Here is a 21,740-nt window from a genome sequence, read left to right on the forward strand (position 1 = left end):
CTCAGGGTGAATGGAACCCATCAGAGGGGCTGTGGTGGTTCTCACTGCCACACCAAGCAGCAGAGTGGCAAGGAGGTTTCATGGAGCAGCAGGAAACATCCTGCTCTGGAGTTGAAGCTGTGTGTGTTTAACGCAATGCAGATGTGAGGTTCTCTGCTTGGCTTTGAAAAGGCTGGCTGTAGCAAGGACGGTGGAGGAAATGCTGCTGCCATTACATACTGCTGAAGTACTACTGCTGTGAACAAATAATGTTATCATTTAGTAATTAAGAAATTAATTAATGACTTGTTTCATTATATAACTTGTTTTGTTGGCTCTCAGCAACTTGCATTCTGTTCAGTGAATGCCATCCAAAATGAGTGAATTTTCTCCAGAAAAAGAAATGCAGTGCTTAGCATTCCAAATAACATTGGATCCTTTCCTCCCACTCCTACCTGCATCCTCCCCAAACCTGGCTGGTTGTGGGCAGGACTCCCCACCAGCAGGTTGTCCCAGCCTGCAGCATAAGAAGAGTTTCTGGGCCCAGGATTCTTCTTCACGGAAAAAGTGTGAATCTCACAGCTCCTTCATTGAGGGATTTCATTGGAATCTCAGTAGTTATTCTCCAAAAAGAGCCCAAGGCCTGAACAACCTTGGGAGCGATGAAGCTTCTCACCCAGGCACTGATGGAGAAAATCTGGGAAGCCCAAACTGCTGCTCCCCTGCTGCTCTGGTAACAAAAGAACCTCATTGTACAAGGCTGTCAGTCAGGCATTCCCCACACACATACACAGCAGAATGTTCCTCCTTTTTAATCTTATTTATAGGGTCTTATCCCAGCATATCTGGGCTCTGATTCAAAATCAGAACTAGTGTTAAAAAAAAAAAAAAAAAAAAGAAGAAGCCCAATAATAAAGAGATTAGTCATGCTGCCAGCAGGAAAAACATGCTGGGCAAGAGCAAGAGAGTTGCAAGAGCTGTGTGTAATTTTGCTTCATTGTGTTTTACTTTCCAGATTTGCTGAATCAGCGTCTCTACTGGGTAGACTCCAAATTGCATTCACTGTCCTGCATTGATTTCAATGGCAGCAACAGAAAAGTTCTGATCTCCTCTGTGGATGATCTGAGCCATCCGTTTGGCTTGGCAGTGTTTGAGGTAAGAGTGGAAAACGGATGCAGAACAGACTGGAGCCTGTAAGAGGTCTCAGAGCTCTTCTTGATTAAAAGCTCTGCCTTTTACACAGCACAGAGCTCAGTGAGGGCAGTCACTGCTATAGTAACCAATTAACCTCGTGTGGGAAATTGGTTTCTGAATCTCTTAATCAAGAGCAAAGTGTTATCTCATGCTTTTACCTAGTGCAGCACCAGTGCATTAAATGATCAAGGGGAACAAAGGCTTCAACTTTGGCACTCACTGTAGGTAAGTTACAGCAGAGAAAGGTCCAGTTGGCTTCTGGCTCAGGAAACCCCTTGTCCTTAAATCCCTTATTCCTCCTATGTGAAGTGGGATATCTGCACGTCTAACTTTGGGCATAGGTTTCTCGGGGTCATTGTTGCTCCTTAGTGCTATCCCCATCAGCAGCATTTGGAAGGATCTCTTAAGTTGTTTCACCTCTCTCCATCCTTCCTGGTATGAATGGCTGGGTGGAGTAACACACAACCCTTTTGTTTTTGCTAAACTGCTCTTGTTGTCCAGCAGTGTGGCTTTCCATATGGAAATACACGTAGATTTAGGAGGCAGCAGCACACACAGATGACCAAGCAATTCAACTGTTTGGTAACTATGATTCCTGGTACCTCTTCCACCAGTAGTTCTCTATCTTCAGTCAGTATGCCATGCAAAAGATAGCAATATAAAAGAGAAATAGGTGCTCAGCTTCCAGGTGTGCTCTAGGCACTGGCCTCTTCACAGATACCTGCAGGTCTTACCTTGGGAAAGGAGGAAAAAATCAGCAAGGTAACAAATATTTCTAGTATGGAGTGTGTGGTCCTTTGCTCATGATCTACCCCAGCTTACAAAGAAAAGAGCAGTTCAGAAACAACATGGATGCAACTCGTCTGTACCTTACCAAATTTCTGCTCCCTCACCTCAGTCTCAGAGCTACTCAAAATCACACGGCACTCTGTAAACTTGTAGGAGTGCTGGGCTTTTGAACATTGTCCAAAATAGAAAAAAGCTGCAGACAGAATAGCGTGGACAGAAGTTGCCCCGAGGTCGGAACACGGTGCACTGCCTTTGTGACTGCTGGAGTTTAATCCAACTTGAGTAGGATTTGAGCAGGCCAGTCAGGAATCTGTGCATTCCCTGCAGGACAGAGTGTTCTGGACTGACCTGGAGAATGAAGCAATCTTCAGCGCAAACAGGCTCAATGGCTTGGACATCTCCATTCTGGCAGAGAATCTCAATAACCCTCATGACATCGTGGTGTTTCATGAATTAAAGCAGCCCAAAGGTAAGGGGTGTCCTCAGGATGTCATGGCCCTGAATCAGGTTTGTTTGAGCTGGCAAATGAAATGCTCCCTGATGGTTCTTGATGAGAGAGAATGCACAGGTAATAATGGGAAATCAATGCCTAATGTTTGAAGTTCCTGCATAATTAATTCAGCAGCAGCATTTATTGAAGAATCTGCAATTTCCTAATAGCTGTTTAATTAGCATCTTTGATAACAGTGAGTTACTCTTGTCACTGTGATGCTTCCCATTCATTATGTATTTGGGAAGTTTTTATAGTACTTTGCAAGGTTCCACTCCGCTGTACAAACTGTAAACATGCTTAAGCAGCCTGATAAATGGAGGTAGGGAGTGGGAGAAGGTCTTTTCAGTGGATCTGATATTTCTTTGCCAAGGGCAAGAAATAAATAATTAGAAAAATAGCTTGTCTTGTCTTTTCTTCCATCCCTGAACAGCTCCAGATTCCTGCGAGCTCAGCCCCCAGCCAAACGGAGGCTGTGACTACTTGTGTCTTCCTGCACCTCAGATCTCTCCCCATTCCCCGAAGTACACGTGTGCCTGTCCTGACAATATGTGGCTGGGTCCTGACATGAAAAAATGCTACAAAGGTAAATACAATCACATCTCCGCTGTCCCAAAACACAAACACCAACTTCTGTATTCCACTCTTTGCTGCCCTCTGAGCACAACAGCACTGTGGTGTCCTTTGTTGAAAGCTTGCTTATTTTGGAAAGCTTAAACAGAAAAAGATGCAGCAGGAAGGGGGGTAAAAAGGGCTAGAGACCAGCACTAAAAGTGTGAGTAGTCAATAAACCATTAAAATTGATTATGCATGTATTGATTATGTAATCTATATATGCAATATATACTTGTATATATTTAAATATCTGTGTATCTGTCTATAGATAGATACCAGATCTGGAGAGGCCATGGTTGTTGCTGATAATATCCCAAAGAGATGAGTGGCTTCATTGTAGTTTTTCCTAACAAGTAATGAGTTCCTGCTACAAATTCAGAATCTTAGGAAGTTCTCAAAAGCCCCCAATTTTGTGAACTTCTTAACTACCTTCAACACAGAGTGCTTTTTTTATTAATAATTCAAGCTGTGCTTCAGGAAATCATTTCTGTAGCTTTAGGCAGAGAACTGTTGATAGTTTAACTACCTGGGAAACAGAATTGGAATTTTGTTTCTGCTTCTCTTCATTGAACATAACAGTCCTTCCCAGATTTGTATCACCATTTGTGATTTGTTTGGTGTACTTCCTTTAACCAAATTTCATCATTGCTCTTGGCTTTTAGATCTTCCAACCACTGCAGCTCCTGTAGTGGTTTCCACAAGCGCAGCGTCCCGCGCTGACGGTACCGCGACCATCGCCGCTGTACCTGGCAGTGCCAATGACACCACTGAGGTTGTCCCCAAAGCCGTACCAGAAGCTACAATCACCACCCCAAGTGTTCATTTACCTTCCACCACATCCATCCTGATCGATTCTGAGATGACCACTGGAAACAGCAATTTATCACAGCACTGTAAGAGAATGAGATTCCTTTCCTTCTTCTATATCACAACTCCTCATGCACTGGTGGGAGACCTGACCTAATGTCTGAGTTCAGAGGTGCAGGCACGCCCTGGTGCACAGCAGGAGACATCAATTCCCCTCTGCAGGCACCTGGGTTACGATGGCTGCTGTCATTCCAGTTACTTGGCATGTCCAGAAACTTGAATCAGCTTTAATCCAAGGCACATGAACAGCCCTGGGAGTTCATATCAGCCCTTGCCTTGTGCCCAGTACTGCCTCATCCCAGCTTCAGTGCTGCAGACAGTAGAATGGATGATGCTGCAGGTGCTTCACCTATTTTAATTGTTTAATTTTTAATGTGATCCAGCACAAGTTCTGGGTGAAAAATTCCCCCTGTGCATCTTTAGTGCTGCTGGACATGTGGAATCACTACAGCGCAAGACAAGCTGCCTCTGGTTTGTGTGGCCGTGCTTGGCATGTTAATGTGGCCTCACCATGACACAGGTTTGAAGTTTTGCATTATTTATCAGAAGAGCATCCCAGTGGAGAGCACTAACAGGCTCTCCTCAATGGAACACCAGCCTCCATCTCAGAGCTAACCGGCAATCCCTCCAGGTCCTGCTGCCAAGGCAAAGCAGAAAGGCTGAACTGCTGTTCAAAAAAAAAAAAAAATTCTAGTCCAGAGAGAAGATTTTACTGTGCAAGACCTCAAACAGACATGTATGTTTAAAAAGAGTAAAATGCTGCTTTCCCCCAAATGTTTCAGTTTCTGTTACATCCAGAAAGCAGCAGTACACCACCCATCTGTAGAACTGTGCTGTGTGGGGAAAGCAGAGTCCAATGGCTAAAATGCTTCCGTTCTCTTTGTGCAAGTTTCTTTCAAATGTAGTAATTACCTTTTTAATAAGCCATGGAAGCGAGGTGCTTTTACTGTCCACTTTGGAAATAGTCTGGCTTGTCATTAAGTAAATAACTGTGTAATGGAACAGCCTGCCACAGGGAAGTATTTAAAAGTTGCATGAATTTATGTATCAAAAGAAAAAGTACAGTTAGTTCCTCCTCTTGCACTCCTGATATTTTAGCAAAAGGAAATTTTCTCTACTGATACCCTATATGAGAGCTCAGAGCAAACATTTTAAAGTATAGAACTTGAAAGATTATATTGAATTTTTTTAAATTATATTTTCCTCTAATTGCTTTTTTCTCTTATAAGTACACTGTTGAGTTTTGGGACCATTCTTGCATGCTGGGGCAAGCTGCAGCAATGAGGGATAGTTGTGTTCACTAACTCCTTAGCTGTAAATAATAAAAAAGGAAAAAATTAAACAGAGAAGCTGTGCAGATGGCTTTGAACCACATTCTTTTTCTGACAGCTCAGTAAGTCATTAATTGTGTCAGTACTAGAAATCGTCCTGCTGTGGATTTTTAGGAGCGCTATTCACCATCCCCTGATCTGTACATGGCATTTCCATTAAATGTCAGGTTTTTAAAACTGGCCTCCTTTTTTGTGCTTGGAAGTTGGAGGCCCAAGCACAGTCACCCATTTCTGGTCAGAGCTTCTCTGGCAGCCCTGGACCGAACTCTGGGGTGTCCCTGTCCCCAGCAGCGCTACAGGGACCTCGTTCCTCAGGAGGAGCTCAGCTCAGCCCAGATCTGTGTGTGCTGCTCAGCGTCACCAGGATAATTTTACTATCAAACTTTTTGTAAATTCTTTAATTGCAAAAGCTTTCTGGTGGGTAAGAGTAGCACGGGTACTAACAGAAAACATTCTTTAAAAGCAGCAAATGAGTTAAATGATCGGAACACTTCTGTAATTACAGATGCAAATGATGATGAAGGCTTCGGTTCCACTGTGACAGCAGCTGTGATTGGAATTGTCATTCCTGTAGGTAAGCAGATTGGATTTAACCTTTGAAGGAGATCACACCAAAATACAATACCAAAATATTGTGTTTACCACTAAAATACACTTTTCCAGTTTTCAGGGGTGGGGTGGGAAAGAGTACAGGAACTGCTATACTGGGGAAGCAGCCCTTTGAGAAAATGTTCTGAGGATGGCTGCCAACATGGGCACATCCCAGCAGATCCATGCTTCCCTAACAGCCCTTTCTCTCCCCCCTCCTCAGTGGTCATTGGCTTGCTGTGCATGGGGGGATACCTCATCTGGAGAAACTGGAAACGGAAGAATACGAAAAGCATGAACTTTGATAATCCGGTTTATAGGAAGACAACAGAAGAGGAAGATGAAGACGAAATCCACATTGGGCGAACTGCTCAAATCGGACACGTGTACCCAGCAGTAAGTACCTGAGGAGATGGCTGATGGGATGGAGAAGATTAATTCTCTTGAGTGTTCCAATACAGAATTTAGATTAGTGTTGCTTATTTGCCACATAATGACAAAAAACAGTACTTCTTTAGGATCATTGATGAGGCAGAAGCCTAAACTTCTGGCAGCCCATGCAGTTGTCTTAGAATTTAGTGCTCTGGATCATTTACTCTGTTCAAATGAAGAATAATTGTCCTAATCAAGGTACCAATCTGACAAATGTAAAGTTCCCTCAAGAGCTGCCTCAGGATGGGACAGGTGATTACTCATCCTCTACTGGATTCCATTACATCTGTGCTTAGGCTGCTACCAAGCGTCCAAACTGTCCTAAGGATAAATTGAGTTTCTCTACAAACCAGGGAAAATATTTTCTCTGTAGTAAGAGTATAAAGAAAAGTCACATTCCTCACAAGAACTGAATGAGGTTCTGTAAGAAATTAAGGAAAAGATCCTCTGTCAGAGCAGTATCCCTGGGGAGAGGAGCACTGGCAGGTATAAGTGCATTGTATTTTCAGAAGAGAGCAGGAAGATCCAGGGTAATGAGTGAAGGCAGTGCAGCTCCTGTAGGCAGGCAGGTGGGTGGATAATGCCCTCTATCATCTAAAAGTCCCACACAAGATCACACTGGAGAAAATGCCATCCCTTACAAGGAATTTTATCCAAGATACACGGGCAGGAAACTTCCCAGCACCTCTTTAGTAACACTTGAGCAAGTGACCTCATTTGGGGAGGAAAAAAATCACTATCTAGAATATACTTGTCACCAATACAGTAGGGACAGCCAGGAGAGTTCGAACAAGAAATACAAGTTTGCACCAGTATCACAGTTCACAAGAGTGTGTTTTTTCCCTCCCCAGCGTGTGGCATTAAGCTTAGAAGATGATGGGTTGCCGTGAGGATGAAGATGCTGCTGCAATCATCTGAACACTGAACAAATCCGCTTTGGGTCACAGAACCTGCTTCTTCTTTTTGATCGTTATTTATGTTGCAGAAGGGTAACCACAAAGTTATAATGAACTGCAAACATCCAAAGGATGTGAGAGTTTCGTATGTATAATCTTTTATACACATTTTAACTTGTTGCACTACCCATTTGTGATAGTGAATAAGCAACAGCTGAGCTACTAACTCAATGTACATAACCAGCCAGGCTGAAGGTTCAGTAGCTACTGCTTTATTTTAAGACTATATTTATAGATATTTTGTAAATATGTTGAATATGCTTTGTGGCTATCCATCAACATAAGTAAAATAAATTCTGTACAGGCAGTTTAGAAATATTTATTAACAAAGTCTGGATTATAAGATCTGTTCTGTAAATATAGTAGAGGGGTGAGAGTATTTATTTTTTGTATGTTTGGCTTGCTGTGCATAGATTATCGGTGTATATATCTATCTGGACAAGATAGATATATAGGTATATAAATATATACATATATAAAAATATATATACATATATTTTAAAACTACTAGCCTACATTTATGAAAATTAGGGATAATTGAATTTTTACAGGATGTTTGAGAAGTTTGCTTTGAAATCTAAAGACAGTATGTAAAAAAGAGCTGTAGTGTAAGATAGCTGACCAGTGGAGCACTCCAGAACAAACGGCTCCTAATTTCTATCCTGACTCTTAAGGGCTGCTTTTACATTTTCCAGTCTATCCATGAGGAATCCATGCAGTGCATTTAACTGGAGAGCTATTGCCTACAGCATTTCAGTCAGGAGAAACTCCTACAGCACCCAGGGGTTTTGTGATGTATTACTGCTTTTTTACAGCTTGGTACAAATCTGATTTGGTTTTTGTTCATTTGTTTCTAAATGTAAATCTAAATGCTTTTTCACACTGGGAATCTTGCACCTCTTAAATCAGCTCAGAATTAATAGAAACAAAGATTTAGCCATCTATTTCCACACTCCCAAGTGAGCACTCTCCCTGGTTCATCAGGAAAATAACACAAAAACAAAAGTCACTTCCTTCCCTCCTTGCCCTTGTCCCCTGCTCATACTGATAGAAAACCCAGTTTTAGGAGCTGCTGTGGCACACACAGAACTCTTGCAAAGTCCTGCCCACGGAACAAGCTGCCCCATGGCAGGTGCCCCGGAGCACTGGGCAAGGAGGCCAGAGCAGGTGAAGAACTCCAGCCTTTCCAGTGTCTTTGCCTGGGTCATCCTGCACCTGGCAGGAAAAACACTTGGCTTTTCTCATTCTCTAGGATTTCCTGGGAATTCTGTGGGAAGTGAATACACTTACCTCCCACTGCAAAATGGACTAGTACCTCCCTGAACTGTACCAAATCCTAGAGAAATCTTCCTCGTGTTTTTATGTCAGTCTGAGTTTTTGTATTTGAGTGAATGGAAGAAGCTCAAGCTGAGGAGGTCTGGGGTTTTTTTTCCCTTTTGTTTTCCTTTCTTTTAGAATAAATTTACAGAGTAATGTGAGCTGGAAGCTGTTTCTTGACTAAGAGAAGGAAGAAAGTGTGTAAAGCCCTGGTATGCATTAAAGACATAATACATACTCTCAAATGCCTCATGCCCTGCATCAGCAATACAGAAGTAATCAAGCATCCTTCTAGTCCAAATTTTAGATTTTAAGGCAGTGACAAAATGAGATATCCCATTATTGTTTTAAGGTATGAAGCTCTCTTTCTACAAATCCATGCACTGTGTGCATGAAGAAAAAAGCTGAGAAAGGCTGTATGTGATAACACTGTAACTAACAGACGAATGTAAATATATATGAAAGTTCTACAGTTTTGATACTTTTTTAAGAACACACAAACAAACCTGTACAAACCGTGTGTAAAAGGCTGCAGGTTTTTTCAAACCGTTGTAAATGAACTCAGTGTGAAGTGCTGATTTCAACCTTTACAGATTTATAACTACTGAGAAGTCAAACACCAAATTTGTTTTTTTAAGAAATTAATTATTTTAAATAACGGTTCAGATTGGTAGGGTGATATTTAACACTGTAATAATTTCTGCTCTGTCTTGTCATACTGAAGTCCTGTTAGAGTAAGTTCTTGCTTGGTGCCTTTTGTGTTTCAGTTCTTACCTTGCAGACAAAAGGCCCAGGGAGGGCGGGGGGGCTCTGTGTAACACTTGCTGTACTGGAAACCAAATGAACATGTTTGTAAAACAGTGCACTGTTTCTATAGAAAGATTAAATTTTTTTATCTGGGATTACTCAACTAATTACTTCATGGTGTCTGAAAGGGGACTGTACCATTTTGGTGTGAGTTTTCCCTAACTCTGAATTGCCCAGATCCAGAGTGGGATTTGGGAGCAGTGCTGTGTGATGCAGCTGTTCAGCTGCAGTGTCACAACAGCAGCACCAGGGACAGTTCATATTCCACAACAGAGCACTTTGTTCTGAATTGGTTTTTTCTGCCATGTTGGTGTTGGTCATCTGCAAATCACATGGAAAACGGCAGCAGCTCCATTTCCTTGAGCTGAACAAGTCCATCAGTGATGTAGCTGAGTAAAATCTCCTGTGTAAGAGAATGTCCAGAACTGAACAGTGCCCACAACACAGCTGGTGGAGTTTTTAACCTGAACTATTACATGCTGGACGATTCAACAGCTAATTACAAATGACTCAGTTTCTTCCCTGAGCTTTTGGTAAAACACCTACAGAAGCTTCAAAACTTCTTAAGAGACACAGTTATGCCATCTATAAAAAAAAAAAAAAAAAAGACAGAAATACTGCTGTTCTTGGAATCCTAAGAGGCAGGCTTAACTTCTTTTACACATACAAACAGTGCCTCCCATGGAAATAAAGCTGGGAAAAGGGTCACTGTACTGGAAGTATGACAATAGTTTTGGCTGGACACATAAGTGACTCAGAACTAAACACACTTCTCTTGCTCTCTCTTCCCTGTCTCTTGAAAAAAATGAAATCCTGGAAAATACAATACTACACAACACAACCTTTCCCCACCACATGTTATTTAAAGCCCTTGGAAGCAGTGCATTTATTGAAATTTCCTTTCAGTCAGTTTTTGGTCCCAAAGGAAGCAGCCAAGCAGGCAGAACTTTTCAGGCATAAAGAGTTATTACCAAACTAATATGGACTGATGTACTGGTAAATATCAATGGTTTAGTTTTCTATCTAACTGAAAATAGATTTTTCTTACTTCAAAACATTCTTCCCTTTCAGTTAAGTATCTCAGTAAAGTAATATGGTAACAAATAGGAAAAAGTGAAACAACAAAATTCTCTCCGGGTCTAAACAGCAAAGATAGCACAAAAGAAAATTGAAAGAGCCTCATAAGAGTCCCAAACCTACCTAGGCATTAAGTTATGCCTCCCAAAACAATTCCCTTTTTAAATAATTTATGCTGTATTAGCAGTAAAATTATATTTTTTGTTTCACTTCTTACACACTAACTGTACAGTCTGAGCTAATCCACACCAACCCTGTTCTGCCTACTCCCATTAAGATGCTCTGTGGACTGCAGGGACTCATCTGTGCCCCTCAGTGTTTATATAACACATGTAACTCAGTCACCTTTCTGCCTTCTGCAGGAATATGTGTGCTCATTTCCTTACACTGTTTGTTCTCCATCAAACCAGCCCTTTAACTGTGGGAAACACTTTGAAACCTGTCTTCCTAATTTACATCCTTGCCTTGAAGCAGGGGCCTACAGCCATGGGCTGTTGTGAGCTCTTTCACTGCTCCAGTGCAGGCATTTATAGAGTGGGGCCAGTTCCAGTTGTCTCCTAAATGCACAGCATCAACACTGGAAGGATTCAGTGAGAAAAAAGCAGCAGAGATGGTGAATTTAGATGTGGCAAACAGCAGCCACTCTTTAGGTTCAAGCTACAGTCCACTGGCACATTAACATGCTGGGTGCTCAGTGGCCAGCTCCAAACAGAAATGAACAAAACACCCTCACCCACACACTGCCTCTGCCTCCTTTGCAGCACTGGGGCTCTCTCTCCTGCTCAGGGACAGCCTGGAAATGGCACACAGGGTGATGAAGGCACTGCTACAGTCCCCACTGGGGACTTAGCACGAGTTGTTCCACTCGTTTGGGGGTTGAGATGGCTTGTCCTGATGACAATGCTTGGGGCTGCAGCTTGGCAGCTGCATGTTCTGCAGCAGCCTGGGATCATTCCGGGGGAATGATGGCCATGATTGTCATTTCCTGAGCGGAAATGTAAGTCTGGGGTGAACCAGAGCCCCAGTCCGTGCCAGGGACGGGGCTGGCCCAACTCCTGCACACAAAGGGAGAACCTGAACCCTCACCTGCCCCAGAGTGGTGAAGAAAAGGGACACTGGTCATCCTTAGCTACAGAAATAAAAAATACACAGAGCCACACATCTCAGTAAATAATCTGTTGGGAAAGAGGAGACAAGAGAAAATCAGAAGCAAAGTTAAACCCCTTGGGGGGGGGGGGGTGGTATTTTAAGATTTTGGGTTGTTTCTCATTATTTAATTGGTAATAAGAGAAATTATTCTTTCCCCAAGTCAAGTCAGTTTTTCCTGTTACTGGTGGAAGGCTCTCTCCCTGTCCTTATCCCCACCCATGAGCCTTTCACAGTTTCCTCTCCTCTCCCCTCCTGAGAATGGGAGTGACAGAAGGGTTTTGGTGGGCAAATGGCATCCAGGCAGGGTAAACACACCAACCCCAGAAGAGAAGAAATGGGAGATTCACTTTCTACAGAGACCGAACTGCCTCTTCTCAGCCAAAAGTGGACAGGCTCATTACAACCCAGGGAATGAACTGAGCCACCTTGTTTCACTGTATGGCTTTAAGCACCAACTCCCTAGTCAGGGTGCAAATCTCACTGTCCAATTTTACACAGATAAAGATGAACTTGTGGCTTTTGCTATCACAGCAACAGAGACCGTGCCACAAACAATCAGCTTCACCTCCCAGAGTGTCCCCAGAAGGTGGCCTGCGTGCCTCAGGGTGCTGAATGTGGATTTCTCGTCCCAGCTTCCAGAAGAAGCCAATAAGCACCAGTCCAGGCTGAGTTGTTAGCTTTTACAGGAAGGCAGTAATGCTAACCTGTGTCTGCACCTATGCATCAGCAAGCAGAATGAGAATTAACATGCTTTAAAAGATTACACTCTTTTTTCAAATTTCCATGTACCTCAGTGGGAGAACATTTCCTTTTACAGTATTAGCCACAGCTGCCCTAAGTTCCCCACACTATCAGGGAAAGCACTGTGATCTTGTCCGTGGTGATAAGGCAGTGCCTTAAGGCTGGAGATGAAGTTATGTCAGTGGAACAAGCTAATGTCCCTGATAGTTTGATAGGCCCTGCCCAGCTCCAAGGATGATGTACACAAGATTACAGAAGGCTGGACTGATAATTTTGTCTTCACATCAGCTCAGTTCTTCAGCCTGTGCCTCGAGGCTACAAAGTCAGGTGGAAGAGAAGTTTTACCTACAGTTCTTGGTCAGCTACAACCAAGGCCAAACAGCAAAGGCATTCCACATTACGCTCGTCAGGACTCTGTCTGCTGAGTCTGCCAATCAAGGAATTACTTCGTTCCAACTGCAGTAATTTATTTTCATGCATATATTCCCCCACTGGGGCTCAGCTGAAAGCACATTCACTAATTTAATTCAAGCCATTACATATAAAAGATGATGGAAAACCTTACAATCAAGCATTCAAGAAAAATCCCTAAATCTACATATTTTACTAATAAGGCACAGACCTAAATAAGTTCTAAGCAAAGACGGCACCTTGAAATGATGCTTAGAAGATAAACAGTACTTGGAAATAACTGGTAATATTTAGGTCTAAGTTTCATGGACAGAAATTTTCTTACAAAGGCTGAAGTTGACTTCTAGACTTCCTGTAATGAAAAGCTGACTCAAAATTATTGGAAATTGACATTGTTTTTAGCAATATCTGAAACAGATGTCACATTCAAAAGCCTTACCTCATGAACTGACTTCATATTACTTTGATCCTAAAAGCATCAATGGCAATAAAAGTCAGAAGTTGATAATAAAAACTTCCTCAATCACATCAATGGCTGGCAGTCTGTAAAGGGGCAGGTGAGGTTAACAGAACCTCTTGCTACAGAAGTCTTTGCAGGAAAGGCCAAATTAAAACTTTTTTTTGCCCTTTTGGAGTTCAGATGACATGAGCCCATCCCAGGGTGGTGAGGCAAGAACTTTCCAAACTACATCTCTCCTTGTTTCTTCCTTTGGTTTGTTTTGTTTGTTTTTTTTTTTTTAAGGTGATTTAAGAACTATGCATACAGACTCCAATCATAAAAACCTACTTTGTCTCCTGCAGACTAAGAGACAAAAACAATGGCTTGGCTCACAATCCCCAAGGAAAGTTGTTCCTTTGCCTTGGCTATGGCTCTGCCCAGGATATAGATAAGCAGTGATGCTTTAATCATTATAACTTAGATGCACAACCACCAAATACAGAACATTCTGGTATTTTCTTCAGTCATGCTGTCAATTTACAGAAGCTCATAGACCTACAATATTTGCTGCACAGAGAGGTTGTAGTTTCTCCATCCATGGAAGTGTTCAAGGCCAAGTTCATATATCCTGGTGTAGTGGAAGGCATCCCTGCCCACAGCAGGGGGTTGGAACTGGAGGATTTTAAAGAACCTTTCCAACCCAAACCATTCTATTATTCCATGAATATGCCAGGCACCAAGATGATTAAACTAGAGATGATATTCCAAGTATGATCACTGGCCTAGAATAGACTCTAGGTAATACAAATATACACAGATAGGGATGTATCCCAAGCCTGATTTATACACAACCAAAGACACGGGCCATCTGCAGACCTAGTTAAATTAATTGAGAAGCTGTGACAAGACCATATGATGATGATGTGTTGTTTGCAACACATTACTCTGGACTTTCAGCTACACTATGCCAGGAATCAGATACAGTTATGGTTTCCCATAGCAACAGGATATATGGGACAAATTGCTCAGGAAAACCCAGCTGAACAGGAGATGTACATCCCGTGGTGAGCCAAGCCAGGTGTTCTCTTGCTTTGCAGGAAAGTGAAATGCAGCTCCTCCATTCTTGAATTTAGTCAAAATGTACCCCTTTCATAGCAGCTGGTGTTTTACCACTGCCACGCTGCTTCAGACCTTGCAGGCAAGTCTGGTCAACCCAAAGGATGGACTAAACCCACTGAACTTGCCCCTAGATTCCCCTGCTGTCATTAATTTAGTAAGTCTTGTGCACAGGACCGTGCTTATGAAGCCCCTGTCCCTGCACAGTGACCACACAGAGCAGCTCTGCACTGATGGTGTTTTAAATGTGACCGCCAGCAAAGCACTGCAGGTAACACCAGTGACTGTGTGCAGATCTGCACTTCCTGAGCCAATAATCCAGGGTCACCACAGACACAGCTTCTCTGCTGGGAATTCTCACCCTGCAGAGCAGGTGAGCATTTGGCAAACCCACTCCTCAGAACTGCACAGGGCAGGGATGGGCCAGGGGAGCCAAGTGGAGCTTTCTGGTGGGAGCACAAACAGCACAGCTTCAAACACCTGCTCACACCTTGGCCAAAACACAAACACACCCCAGCAATTGTACTTATATATTAAAGTGATACAGAATTATCTCCCTCTTCCCTCAGGGAGCTGTGTGACATCTGTGTGACCTACACAGGCAGGCTACCAAGGGTTCAATTTAATCCTAAATACTGGAGCAGCACCTTCTAATGAGCAGGTATACAGAAGCCTTTTAATTTCAATAAGTCACTTCAAGGCAAAAATCCTAATGAAGACAACATAATTTGTAGTATCAATAGCTATTAGTGTTATGAGGGCTCCAGAACACGGTGAGCTTTGATTTAATGTCTCCATTTTAGAGCACACTCTACCTTCGTAACAAGAACAAGGCCAAAGAGGAATAACCTTCAGGTGCTCCTGCAGATCAGGAGTCCACAGCCATACGTTATTTTGATTACCATTCCCTCATTTGAGAAAAATCAACACAGTGCTATCAGAATATTTATGTCATCAGACCCAGTGAATCTCCAATAAGATGTGAAATCATATTCATAAAGTATTAACTACTGCATTTTTGAGACGCTAGAGAGTACTTCTTGTTTTTTGAGGGGCTACAGAGAACCCATATTTTCCAAATCAAGCAGTAACTTTGCTGGGTGACACTGACTTTACGCAATATCAGTTTTGCCTACTTACCCCCACCTCTGCAGCAGCAGACCTCCAGTATCTCCTCCACTAACACTTCTAAAAAATAAATGCTGATCAAAGTATAAAGTCGGCTTCCAGAGAGGCTGAGATGAACTGATAAGGAAGGAACATGAAACAGGAATGATCTGAGAGCAATGGCAATTAGCAAGAAACAAAGGGCAGCTGGGCTGGAACTGTGGGAGGGCAATGGCCCCAGCTGAGACTTATTCAGAAGATTTGATAATCCTCTAAAGAGGAATTTTAACATACAAGTGCACACACACAGGTGCCGCTGACAAGAAACAGAACAACTGTAAAGAAAAAAATACAGAGGATAACTTTTTTAGATGTGAATTCATGTCAGCCTTTGGCACCTGATCATTAGTAGCAGCACTTAGGACAAAGCAAAAATATTTGGCAGTTTGAAATTTGTGTTCATATATAATTACTGTGCTGGCATTCACTGCATTCAAAGGAGCAAAGAACTGCATGATAATTTCTGATAAAAAGGCAACTCCGCCAGCTCCTTCTTTACACTACTGTGACAACACAGAAGACAGAGGTGATTACTTTCTTTTCTACCACTACCCTAAAATTAAGCTTTTCCCCACTGACACTCATTTGGCTTAACACCTCTGATTTGAGGAACTCATTGAAGGAAATCTTTTCTAGTTCCCTGACCATCTCAAAGACTGATGGAGTAGAACTGAAGTAAGGCAAACAAGTCACTGATGAGCTGGCTGTAAAGAAAATATGATTTCCCTGGCAGAAGGCTCACATAATAAATTTTCCATCAGATCTCCATACTTTTAAATATTTTTATTCTTTCTTACTCTATGCAAAAAACTCAGTCACTGTCTTCTAGTGACACTTCATTTTGAGACAAAATGCAATTCACTCCCCTAAAGAAAATACCAGAGTGGGTATCTTCAAACTCTTGAACAGTGAACAAAACCTGAAAAAAATCTTTATGAATCTAAATGGCTTATCAGGCTAGCACAGCCCAGACATTCATGTTTCTATAACCCAAATAAGACAGATACAATCTTATGCAGGCATCTTTGATCTACCAGACTCAGGACAAATTACCCAGCTGCAGCTGAGTTCAATTGGGACAAGTGAAGTTGTGGGGGGAAATAAAGAGAGAAAAAAAAAAAATGCAAGAAAATAAATTCAGCTTTAGCAGAAATAATGCAGTTTTAATGGACCATGGAATATCAGACACCCAGCAAGAAGACGACCTTTTCTCCAGTACTGACATAACAAAGCAATAGAACACAAATGCTGATAAACCAACTTCAACTTTACAAAATCAATTTATGTGAGAATAAAAGAACAAAATCCATGACCTTTTCTTTACTATTAAATAAACCAAATCCATTCTACTGAAGTCTTCTTTTTGAACAAAAGTTATTGCCTGACCTTTCTTATTCTGCTGCAGGATGCAAAGTGACTGGGTGATTTAAGTGATTTAAGCTCTTTTCTCCCTAAATCCGAGGTTTGTGCCACCACAGAGAGGGAGCTGTGCACATCTTCCCCAGCCCCAAGACAGGAGCAGATTCTGTAGGGACCATCAGAGATCTGTGACACGGCTCTAAAATGAGGGGCAAAGACCACAGAGGCAGGGGCTGGAATAGGAGTGGATACTTAGGCTGGAATCTGACAGCCCATCCACAGCAGCCCTGTGTCCCCGCAGCATCCTGCAACACACAAACATCAGCTCATGACCTGCACAATGAAGATTATTAAAAGTGATACATGTTAATGGAATCTTTTATCTAGTATATCAACACCAAGATTATATACAGAACGCTGACATCATTTCCTATGCTAGCCTCAAAGAATCAGAAGCACAAAATATATTATCTGAAATTAACCTTTTCTGAGATGAGTTCTTGATAATTTACTGGATTCTCTACACACACAGTTTTCGAAACACCGTGAAATAAAAACATAATGTAAATGAATGATAATTACATAATTAATGTAATGACAGTCTAAACATAATTTTACCTGTAATATTTCTCTTGTGGAAGCAATGCCCAAGTAATGTTCCACAGATGGATGGTGCTGCCTGGGATAATGGCAAAATAGGTTTATTCATTGAAAATAGAAATGTGTTATCATTTCCAATCCTTTTAATCCCAAGAGACATCTGTGGGCAAGGCCTTCTATTTGACACAGAAAAAAAAACATGCAAGTGCATTTGGCTGTGTAGAAATATATAAAAATATATACATTAATTCCTGAAGCTGGCATGCACCACTCTGTCCAGGTGCTGTCCATAAGGAACTGCTGCACCAGCCCTGTGGTGTGACAGGATGGACTCACAGTCACAGTAGTCCTGACTGACTGGAAATCAGGAATAATTCCTGGAGAGAGACAAGTCACTTTATTTTGAGAAATAACTCCCTGGCTCCTGGAAGGAGATTAGTGTATCACACCCAGTATCATCCTTTTCATCTTGGTTGTTTCCATTCTCTTAGTTCTTTACTTTTAAATCACTGAGAACCTGCCAGTGATATGAACATGGAACAGAACCAATCTGATGGCTCTAGGGGCAGGAGAGCCAGCATGCACAGCAAAACAGAATCTTGAAAAAGATGACCAAGAACACTCTGAGATCAGGGGGAAAGCACAGGAGAACAGCAAGACTGAGAATTGTATCTCCTGGCTGTAAAATAATAATGCTGAAACCCCAGAATCTGAGATTATATGGCTTCATGCAGTATGGAAGGGACAGTTTTCTGCAAAAACCCAGAGAAGATGTGGAGAGACTAAATGCTGGAATAAAGAGTATTAGTGAGCAATGAGGATCTGTGACACTGCCAGTTTCAGGGCCTGCCCATCTACTGCTTCCAAGAGCTATGAGACCCCTGAACAAAAGCCATGGGCTACTGTGGAAAGGTACATTTACTGATAAAGCAATCTTTTCCTGGATAAAGAAGAAGAAGGAAAAAAAAAAAAAAGGGGGGGGGGGGGTTGCCATGACAACCCTGAATGAATTCAGCACATCACCTGTGCATGAAGTCTATCTGCAAGGGCTCTCCTGAAAGCTGAGCGTTTGCTTCTCGCTTGGGATTCCTCAAAACTGTACAAGGTTTTAAAAAATAAGGATTGCACAGGAAATGGATGGGACTCCTGCATCCACCAGATCAAAGCCTGCTTGAAGGCACAATTGTCTATGTAAAAGGAAAGGAATGTATTTTTCTGGACAAAATTTTCAAATGATTGGAGAGTCTGCTGCTTACAGGGGACAAGCAAGGCTGGAAGTCTTCCATGAGAAGGCAGAAATGCCTGAGGTGTTTCCTTTTTTTGGCTAATAAAGCCTTATGTTTTGATTTCCTGACCTACTACACCAGTTTCTTTCTTTATAGAATAAGGGAAAAGAAAAAAATATTGGAATCAAATGCATTGGAAGAATGAGTGTTTTGGAGATGATGACAAGCATGAGGGGAAAAAAATACAAAGCAAATTAAAACGTACACAGGTAAAAATGTTAGAAATTAAAAAAATTCTATTTAACTTCTTGTCAAATTGTAACAGAGAACATGAGGCCCACTTAGAGCAGTATAAGCATGCCTAAAGGTAAAATCTAAAAGTTTCTGCTATAAAAGCAGTGCCCGAGGTCTCTCATCTCTGTAAAGCTTGTGAAATTCTGGGGTGTCAGAAGGTTCTGTCAGAGTTTGGATTTGAAGAAAAAAACGAAACAAACAGACAAACTTGGTAAGGCATTTCAAATAAAAATAAAAATAAAAAAATATAGAACCATGTTTACTGGAGATAAAGCAAGGCCATATGGAAGAAAAGTTTCTTTGTAGCCCTTGTCTGCAGCATCACCTGGAGCAGCTCAGCACAACCGGGATGTCCTTCCAGTCAAGGAGGTAAAATGTCCAACACTCCTTGACTTATTTCCACATTTACAGAGACATAACCCACCTCTATAGGAAGGTCATGGGCTGAAGGCTAAATAAATACCTGTGCTCACTCCCTGCCACCAGGGAAACATTTAAAGGGTTTGGCAGATTTGTGTAAATAAAATCAGTTTACACAGAAATACATGACTGGAATACAGCACTTGGCTAATATCAAAATGAAGAGCCTGGAACGTGCAGTGACAAAAAATACCTCTTTTTTATGTAGCTCTTGGGGAACTAGTTAGAGGACAATTCACAAAGGGTAATTTCAGTCTACATGTGCAGATTCTTCCCCAGAAGCAACCACTGGAGACAAGCTCCCCCATGTCAGCCCTCACAACTCTCTCTGTAAAATTCTGAAGTGAGAATTAACACACATTTGTTTTTAAATAAGAGCAAATCCTATTTTAAGCAAGTTCAAGACACAGTTCTAGCATGAAAAATACATAAACCATTTAAATAAGTCATCTTTGCTTTCTGAAATTATTTGTGGCAATAAACTCCAAAGAGTTGGATTCATCAGCACTGGACCCCAGATTCTCAGTTCTCATACACCACTGCACCCCAACTTCCAGCCTTCCCAAACCCAGCAGATTCAGATGGGGGCTGACTTTTTAAATGAGGAAGTCAACTACATGATAAATTTGCATTTGACACAAAAACAAAAGAAAAAGCAGGGAATCAAAATCCATCAAAACCAAAAAAACTTCCTTCAAACTCCCACAAATATTCACACGGGAGAGCTGATCTTGTCTGAGGGCAGGGGGATGAACAATGGCAGACCCTTCCAGTCCTGCTTTCCATTCATTTCCACAAATCTTTCTCCTTTTCAGGCACTCCTTTACACACAGGAGTCTGTGCTAGGCTTAGGATTTGGTTCTTCTAAAGCAAAGTCAATACCCCCCATTTCTGTTTGCTAAGCCATCCCCAGTGAGAAGTGCCCTGTGAGCAGACAGAGCCTCAATGACCAGCCACAGCAGCACAGCCCTGTGGGGAGAACCTCACCTAAAAAGTTGTTTTACTTAACACCAACTCAATAAACGTTCCTTCTTACAGAGGTGCATTTTTAACCACGTAGATGAAACTTATCCGTATTGCAGTTTCAAAATACAAGCTCTGGTAAATAGTGCACAAAAATGCAAAGCTTAGGGTTAACACAGCACTCCCCCGTTTGTCTCTCAGCAGCCAGGACACGCTGCTGACTCAGCTGGATTTTGATACTCCTTATCTCTCACACAAGGCAGAGAAACCAGAACAAAATTCCTAAAAACCAGAACAAAATTCTCTTCCCAGCAATTAAAGAAGTGACGCAGGCATAACAAGGATCTACGTGCAAAGTCCACGTCATGGAGCTCGTTAAATGCTATGGAACGCATTTTAGAGAAGGATTTTATGGATTTTTTAACTTTCAGAGATTATATTGTCTTAACCTTCCTCAGCAAAAGTAGTTTCTTTGATAGGGGAATCAGTAAGAATTAAAGCTTCTGCAGATATAAGGAAAAAGAGTTGTATAAAATTCTATATGAACACGGTTTTACAAAATTACAGACATGGAAAAATACCAGAAAACAACTTGATTATTTGAAATCTGTGAAAAAAATTCCGTCACCCAGTTCTCCAAAGTGTTCAATGTTTTTAGTGAAGAGAAAAAAATAGCAGAAATACAACTATTTCAAGAAACAATCACAATCTTTCAATCTTAAAACTAAGTTAAATTATGGATTCGAAGTAGGTTGATTCATTCAAGCCATCTGCTCTTTTATTGACATGAGAAAAAAATGCAAATAAATAGAAATATTCAGAGCATGTTTATCTGATTTCTCCCATTTTTCCAAGTCCTACAGGGACCTGCTCCCCAAAGGTCAGAGGAGAAAATAATTAAAATTTTGCTCTTCTTCAAAAACAAACAAAAAACCCCCAAACCCATTATAAACCAATACCAGTATCAAGATTCCATATGCACATTGTTACATTTCAGTCCTTCTATCATATGTAAACTAATGCTAAAAATGTGTGTTCATCCAGATATTTTCTTCAGAGGCAGAACAACCACTGTTTATACATGTTTGTAAGCAGAATGAAAAGAACCACAGTGCACACATTTGTGCCTCTCACATACACATACTTAAGCCAATGCATTCAAGCATTTTACATTCCCATGTTTGGGACTGTAAATGTGTCAAGATAACCCAAACAACACTGGCAGCAATTCTTTACACATTGTATCGCTATCAAACACGACATTTATTTTACTTAGACAAAATCCTAATGCACGCACAGCAAAAAAGCATTTTTTAATCTCACCTCTAGTATGCATTTATCATAAAATGTTAGAATTAATATAGAGAACTCAAAAACAGTTGACACCTCCAGAAGGAATTAAAATGCAGGTTC

General features: G+C 41.5%; 1 protein-coding gene across 3 annotated transcripts in view; it reads left to right on the top strand.

Moving 5' to 3' along the window:
- LRP8 (LDL receptor related protein 8) overlaps positions 1 to 9,348 on the top strand; it is a 167,666-nt gene extending 158,318 nt beyond the window's left edge. For all 3 annotated transcript variants that reach the window (XM_040072797.2, XM_040072798.2, XM_040072799.2), the window contains 7 exons: positions 995 to 1,134; positions 2,290 to 2,431; positions 2,886 to 3,038; positions 3,730 to 3,960; positions 5,771 to 5,839; positions 6,077 to 6,249; positions 7,137 to 9,348. In XM_040072797.2, the coding sequence (XP_039928731.1) occupies positions 995 to 1,134; positions 2,290 to 2,431; positions 2,886 to 3,038; positions 3,730 to 3,960; positions 5,771 to 5,839; positions 6,077 to 6,249; positions 7,137 to 7,175 (947 nt within the window). In that variant the 3' untranslated portion in view covers positions 7,176 to 9,348. The remainder of the gene's footprint in view (positions 1 to 994; positions 1,135 to 2,289; positions 2,432 to 2,885; positions 3,039 to 3,729; positions 3,961 to 5,770; positions 5,840 to 6,076; positions 6,250 to 7,136) is intronic.
- Positions 9,349 to 21,740: the final 12,392 nt, after the last annotated feature.

This window comes from Hirundo rustica, chromosome 9, assembly GCF_015227805.2.
Source record: "Hirundo rustica isolate bHirRus1 chromosome 9, bHirRus1.pri.v3, whole genome shotgun sequence".
NCBI lineage: Eukaryota > Metazoa > Chordata > Aves > Passeriformes > Hirundinidae > Hirundo > Hirundo rustica.